Source organism: Protobothrops mucrosquamatus, unplaced genomic scaffold (assembly GCF_001527695.2).
Source record: "Protobothrops mucrosquamatus isolate PMUCROS unplaced genomic scaffold, P.Mucros_1.0 scaffold694, whole genome shotgun sequence".
Classification (NCBI taxonomy): Eukaryota; Metazoa; Chordata; class Lepidosauria; order Squamata; family Viperidae; genus Protobothrops; species Protobothrops mucrosquamatus.
In genome coordinates this window covers 132,462-140,254 of record NW_015386977.1, presented here as the reverse complement: position 1 = coordinate 140,254, position 7,793 = coordinate 132,462, and the positions used below count along the sequence as shown (strand labels likewise).

The 7,793-nt window shown below is 36.8% G+C and overlaps 1 protein-coding gene across 3 annotated transcripts in view; it reads left to right on the top strand.

Moving 5' to 3' along the window:
• PDZRN3 (PDZ domain containing ring finger 3) overlaps positions 1-7,793 on the top strand; it is a 199,473-nt gene that overhangs the window by 185,277 nt on the left and 6,403 nt on the right. For all 3 annotated transcript variants that reach the window (XM_015818172.1, XM_015818171.1, XM_015818170.1), the window contains one exon: positions 6,471-6,569. In XM_015818172.1, the coding sequence (XP_015673658.1) occupies positions 6,471-6,569 (99 nt within the window). The remainder of the gene's footprint in view (positions 1-6,470; positions 6,570-7,793) is intronic.

Genomic DNA, 7,793 nt, shown 5'->3' with positions numbered 1-7,793 from the left:
TTAATTCATTTTGTTTATATATTATTACATTTTGAGTTAGTTAAAGAAAAAGGTAGATGCAAGAGAGATAAAAACAAAATGAGATATTGACTAATCTGAAGTTCTAGCTGAGGCTGTTCAAATTTCCAAAATATTATTTTTGAGCCCAATGCAATTCAAATACGAGGTTGAGCTTATTCCAAAATATTTTTGTGTTTCCTCAAGTCCAGTGCAGTATCCAATAAATATTCTGGGCAGCATACAACAATATTCTTTGTGGGGTCTTTGGTGGTCTCTGAGCTTAGTGGGTTTTTTGCAGGTCCAACTCAGACAAACAAGCTAACAGTAAACAACAGTCTAATCAAGGAACCACCAAGACCAGTCCCACCAACACTGGAAGGGCAAGCCACTAGCATATAAAATGAGAGAAAACCCCGCTCCCTTCTAGCACTGATGGTGTTACCTAGTTTGATAAGGAAACGTCTCCAAGAAAAATCAAGCTCAGAGAGCATCAAAGACTCCATAGTTCAACCCTGAGCTATAGATTTTCTATCAGTACAATATTCTTTGTTGTGTGCTGCCCAGAGTCACTTTATTAATTAGATAAATAAAATAAATTTACCACATGTAAATGTGAATGAATTATATATTAATATTAGGATTTAGATATACAGGCATATCTGGTATATTTACATAATCTATATTATCCTCAAAAATTAATGCTCATTGTGTACTAGGCATTTACTTCCCTCTACCAGTTGTATGATTACATGCACTTCCAGTGCAGTTCTGAATCTATATTTCAGATTTCTAACGACTTGGCTATTACACCTAGAAAACCAGGATATGCATGGGAAAGGCACAAAAATCTACCTGAAAGTAGCTTTCAGTATATCACTTTTGCTGAATAAGTTCTATTCAGTCATTGATTATGTTCTATCAGGTAGAGATTATTAACTTTTAGCAACCACAAAAAGAGACTTTCTTTAGGATGATTTGTTCAGAGGTTGGCCCTTCATGTCTTCTCTTGGTGCAATCATTGCCATTGTAATGCATCCATCCTCCTTGCCACTTCTTCCATCTTTCCAGCCTTCCATCTTTCCAGCCATTATAGACTTCACAAGACAACTAGTGTCCAAACTATGGTAATTTGAGTTTGGTCATTTGTGCTTAAGTGAAAAGTCTGGATTGATTCTTGGCTGTCCATGGTATTCCCAATAGTCTTCTCCAACACCAACATCAATATTCTGCTCCTGTTTCTTGGAAGTCCAACTTTTGCTTCCATAACTGAAATTCCATAAATTTGCCTATGTAAATTTAATCTTTTGGAATAAACATAATTCCAACATTTGAGTCTCTAATCTTCACAGCTACCCAATGAAGTGCTTATCTGTGGTTGTTTTTTGAATGCTTGTTCCTTTATTATTGATCGTTGACCTAAAAGCAGAAGATACCCATAACTTCAAAATCTTCATTATCATTTCTAAGACTGGTTGGTCAATTATATAGCATAAATGGGCAATAATTGCCTTTTCCTTGGTCTTTCCTAAAACCAGTTTGAACATTGGAGTTGCTATTTCACTGTAGGGCTCTATTCTTCTTTTAACTGTTTTGCTGCCATGTGAAAGTACGAATGTTGTATTAAATCTTTTTTATACTTTCTTCATACATTAGTACAGTATGTAGACTGGCCACTTCCAATGTTTTGGCACCTCTTATTCTGCAGGTTTGCTTTTTATGATCTCACTTTTCAAAATTTCCCAAGCTTCTTGAGCTGTTTTCCCCTTGAGGCTTCTCATCCATGGAATCCTTCCCAAGTTTATTTACATCAGCTCTCTTAAAATCCAAGACTCTAGTTTGACTATGTTCTATTGCTTGTGCTTTGCATAATGTTGAATTCCAATATTGCATGATCACTTCCCCTCCCAGGTTCCTGTAGCTTCAACACCTTCTATCATTTCATCTCTGTTAGAGAATTAAGTCCAATATGGCTGATCACCTAGTTCCCTTTTCTACTTTTTGGGAGACAGAGTTGTCTGCTAGATTTGTCAGGAACTTGGTTGATCTTCAACTTGGTGCAGAGTTTGTCTCCTAATTGATGTCAGGGTAGTTAAAGTCCCCGATTACTATTATGACTAGTAATGGTAGTTACTATAGTTAACTGACTAGCAAAAAGTTCATTTATTTCCTCTGTTTAGTTGGGTGGCCTATAGTATGCTGGTATAGTTGGTTCAAAACTATACCAATTATTTTGATGCTTACCATATTTCTGTAGGCATTCAATCAATTCCAGTAACTATCTAATTTGGTAAATACTGGGCTATTAAACTTTATCTTCTAGTATTAGAGGGTCTTGAAAATATAAAATATCTTTTAAAATGTCTTAGAAATTGACACCCTTATTTATACAGAATTTTAGTATATTTCTTCCAACTTTGTTTGGTCTTTTTTTAATCGGTGACCATATGTCTGTTGGCATCCTTTTTCCTAACACTTTTCCTTGGTGGGTTTGTTTTATCTTTACAGATGTCACAGTAATACTATTTCTTGTTTAGCTTCCCTTTTTGGTATTCTCTGCCATCTGTTACCTGACATCCCATTCGCTTTCCTCTGTTTCTTGGTCTTTGGCAGTCTTTTCACATTCATTCTTAACAAATTCTTTGATTTCATTCTATGTTTTCTGTGGTTGTCTGCTATTAAGGTTTAGGATTTCAAAGTGATTCCTGATGTTCTCCTTGAAAATGGTGTCTATGTTCTCAAGATTATATCATGGGAAATGGTTGGCTTTGTTCTTTGCTTTAGCTGGACTTTGAACTTATGTACTTGAGCAATCTGTGATCAATTCCATAGTCAGCACCTGGCTGTGCATTTGCTGTTATATAAACAAGTTTTCCTTGTATTAATACAGTCGTCAATTCAATTTCTGTGTACTCCATATGATAATGTCTGTATATGTAGGAATCATTCTGGTTTCTAGGAGAATGGTTTCACAGTGAAGTCAAAAGAAGTTGATTTCTCTTTCCTAGGTCATAAATTGCAAGTATGTTTTCCTCATTAATATTTCAAAGTTGGCATTCAATTACAAACAATAAGCAGCACAACATGCTTTACTGTTTTGTCATTTAGAAATTGAACTTGACCATAATTCTCCTTAGCTTCCTGTTTTTTTGCATTAGTGGTTGGAGTATAAAATTGCATAATTGTGATTTTAAACTGACCTGCCCTATAAATTATCCCAGGAGAAGATGGTTACTTCCCATCTCAGTGATACGAGGGTGGCCAATGGCAAAGGCATTTTTTGGTTAGGACCTCAATTGTTTGGAATAACCTCCCTTTAAAAATTAAATTGGCCCCTTCCTTAATTTATTACATAAAATTATGACACATGTCTAATGATTATTTTCATAATTAACCTTCTTCCAGAGAGCAGTTGGTAATTAATATTTCTGTTGGTCATTATTGTTGCTATTATGCTATTATTTTGGATTGAACAACAGTAGCTCCATCAAACTATAGAATTAAGTTTAAATTTAACTTTAAATTTAAGAGTAAACTTTGGCAAGGTGGGCAACATATAAGTTTAATAATAAATAAAATAAACTAACTAAAATATTTAACTTCTGTGGATGTTTTGTGGTTTCTGTACTATGGATGTTTTAGCTTTAATTGTTAATTATAATCTATTGGGAATCTCAGGCAGATTCAATGGTATGTAAGTATATTAAACAAATAAATGTCTATGAAGATTCTTAATCATCCAGGTCATGTTTGCCCCAAAGGTGCTTTTTCAAAAGGCTATTGGATTTTCTTGGTTTTTCCTTGAAAACGTTTCACTTCTCATCCAAGAAGAGCTGAACTAAAGAAGCTTCATGGGTAAGAAGCTAGATGTTTTTAAGGAAAAAAACCAAAAATGTCCAGTTGCCTTTTGGAAAAGCACCTTTGGGGTAAACAGATAAATACACCTTTAAATAATAGCAGATGAAACAAAACCCTGTAGACTTCATAACCAATAAGAGTCGTATTAATTCAATTCTTCTATTAAAGTTCAGAGCTTTACAATATGACTAAAGAAGGACTGGCAGTGACATGATAGCAGTGTTCCAGTATCTGAGGAGCTGCCACAAAGAAAAGGGCTCAACCTATTTTCCAAAGCATCAGAAGGCGATACAGGAAATAATGATGGAAACTAATCAAGGAAAGAAACAACCTAGAACTAAGGAGAAATTTCCTAACTGTGAGAACAATTAATCAATGGAACGGCTTGCCTCTAGAACTTGTGGGTGCCAAATTTGGCATGGAGGGAGAAGCTGGCAAAAAAAAAAAAAGTTTAAAATGATCCACAGGAATGGGCAGAAAAATGGGTCCCTTTGTGTACCCCAATTATAAAAGAAAATTTATCGTTCCACTTCATGTCACCCAGAGTGGAATCTGTGCAATTTGCCCTTTGCTTCCCAGTGCATGTATACACAAGCATCACAAATGGGATATTTATGTACCATGCTGATTAAATCATCACACATATTAATATATCTGCATATTCCCCGGTTGGTGTCTAGAGAAAAAGTGCACACAGAGATGCAAAATGTTATTTGGTTATACAGGATAAAAAAGAGATGCTTCCTATGGTTATGTCTGCTAAATGGGTTGGGAATAATTGTAGAAGTCATGTTCTATAACAGGGGTGTCAAACTCAATTTCACTGAGGGCCACTTTAGCATTGCGGTTGCTTTTGGGGGGCCGGGTGGCTGTGGCCAGGGTGGGTGCGGCCTACTGGGTGGGTGTGGATGGAGTGGGTGTGGCCTACTGGGTGGGCATGGCCAGCTCTACATTGTTCGTGTCAAGGGTGCCTGTGGGGGCCTGAGCATGAGTGGGACAGATCTAAGGGTCTCTGGCAGAAGGGGGTGGGACTGGGGCAAGCGCCAAGGCATGGTGCATTTCTTCATTCCTCACAAAGGGTGACACCTCCCCAGCATGCACCCAGGGGATGGGGCCAATGCGGCAGGGGCCAGTTCCTCGCTGTTTCTGGACGGCCTTGTGGAGCTAAGACTGAATGCATTTCAGCATAGATGTCCACCACAAAATTGTACATTGGCTCCCAGCTGGCCTGGGCCAGGGCCAAGGCAGCAGGGGCCGTTCCCTCACTGTTTCCAGGATGGCATCGCGGGCCACATGAAACCACTTCGCGGGCCGCATCCGGCCCCCCGGCCTTGTGTTTGACATGTCTGTTCTATAACATTGTCTTTCAGTGGAACATAATGTTAAAAATAGACTGAAAAGAGAGTCAAGATTCTCTTGGCCTACATATTAGAACACACAACAGAACCAGAGTAAACCTGGAGGTGGAGAGAAGCCAGCAAAAAAAAAAAAAAAAAAAATAGAGGGGGAAGATGGAGTAGCTTTGGTTTGGGACTCTGGAGGAAAAAAAACCCAGGAAAAGTTTCTCAAAGCATTCCTGTGGGAAAGGCAAAGCTTCAGAATGCTATTAACCTCTCATCTCCTCCTGATCATAAGACCCAACAAAAAGTCTCTACAGCACACTCTATATTCCCAGTGAAGATATGCTCTCAAGCACAATGCAGGGGAAAAGTGTAAACTCACACTGATGCAAAACTTCAAAACCTAACTCTATCTTTTTCTACAACTATTTTTTGTTGTTAAATAAAAAAAACAAACCCACATGTTATGTATCTTGTACATTATCGGTTTAGCACCTTGTCTGTGAAGCTTCCAATCTTTTTTTTCCAACATGCTGTTGTTTTGAGGTTTTTTGGGAATCCAAACTATGCAAAAATAGGAGATTGTGCAGAGCAGTAGCCCAATTTATTATTGCATTTCAACGATAACTCAGAGAATATTCTTAGCAGTTGCTATGAAATTATTTAATAATGGGCTTGGTTTATGGCTCAAACTTTCACTAGGGTATTTAAATGATGCTGGATGATTTGAGGATTAAAGTCTTTGGATCACAATCTGCCAGAGTTATAATGCATACATCATCAAAGAAATATACTAATAGATGCATCCCTAGGAAAAATGCATCTAACATTCATTATTCATTCAATAATTTAATTATGCTCATGAAATCTTTATTAAAGCCCAAAGATTTACATGTTCTGAAGAGAAACCAGTTCCAATTTTTATGTCAGGGGATCTTCTGTATACACACAGTGCCAGCACTAAAATTAGAAGTTTTACAAACTCTCTTGTCTTTTAGCTGAACTCTTAGCTTTTCAGGTGTCGACACACCATAAAGGACAGACCATTTTTCTTCCCTATGATCAATAAAAAAGTGTATTTTCAAAATGACTTAATATTGATGAAGGTTCACAGTTGCTTACAGTATTGACTGTATGTCCATAATCACTTCTAGGACAGTAAGTTAATTTAGTGCAGTCGTTTTAAGCACTGAGAAAGAAACAGTAAGCAAAATGTTGTTACTTAGTCTGAAGAACAAAACTGACATTTTACCTTGTTTTGTCATTTGGCTCTAGGAAGTGGATCTACATCGAGTGAACAGCCAAGACAAGTTTGGCCTTACCGTCTGCTACAGAACTGATGATGAAGATGATATTGGTATTTATATCAGTGAGGTGAGATGAAATTTCCTTAAAACAGCAGGAGTCTTTTGACTGTAGCTGCAATAGAGTTTTCTTTTGTTATCAGTTTCATTTCTTATGTAACCCGGGAGGAGAATTGGTATATTATTTTTAAAATTCATCTGGTGAGCTAGCGTTTATACTCCCCATTCATAGATGAATTTTAATTAAAGTTCCACACTTAGTTTTAGAAGGATATCCACAAATTCCCTAGCTGAAGCCTCAGGTATCCATTCAAGTCTTCATTACAAGACCTATTTGTTGTTATTCTTCAGTCAGAAATTAAATAGTGCCTACTCAGGGTTGATTTCTATAGTGGATGCTCTCTTTGTAGATGGATTTCCTAAAGTTGTTTCCAAAATCATGGATATGGATATGGGTGCTTTTCTAACTGCTTGCATTGTGCCAGTTCCTTCTGCTTTTTATTAACTTTAATTATAGAAATAAATAATCAATTTGTTCTTGTTGAAAACACCAGATTCCTACACCTACAAGACCTACTCATGAATTACTTGGTTACTTGATGACTTAGTAATTGAATGTGTCAACTGTCCCCACTAAAAGTATTTTTGTTTCTATTGAGATGGTTTAATATGAAAATAACGAGATTAACTAAATTAAGCCCTATTGATTTCAGAATGCCACAGTTAATTTGTAATGGTTGCCTGTTAGTCTGTTGCATTAAAAAAAAAGATCGAGTCTTGTGGGACTTTAACCAGTAATAAACATTTGTCTAAACCCTTCTCATGAAATGCATGAAATGTCATTCTAAGTTAGCTTGTTTGCATAGTAGCATTGGGATGGGGAGTGCAATTTTAAGCATTGAAGTCTGAAGCTAATACAAGTGTATAATATGATATTTACTTGGATGTAGGAGCACATTGTTTACTCATTGGTTTTTCAGCCTGCAAAGATCAAGGAAGCATGGATGAAGTGGGACTGAAATTTTCAGTTGCTTTGTGAAGAGATGGAAATGGGGGTTAGAAGTATTAACAAAAACAGAACTGTTAAGCACTGCTGAGGCTGAATGCAACTATTTTATAAATAAGTTCAGTAAAGAAAAATGTGCCAACAAATCAATATATTTTTTTCAGATCTCTGGAAGCCTCATTCAATTGATCTCTCTCTCTCTCTCTCTCTCTCTCTCTCTCTCTCTCTCTCTCTCTCTCTCTCTCTCTCTCTCTGTGTGTGTGTGTGTGTGTGTGTGTGTGTGTGTGT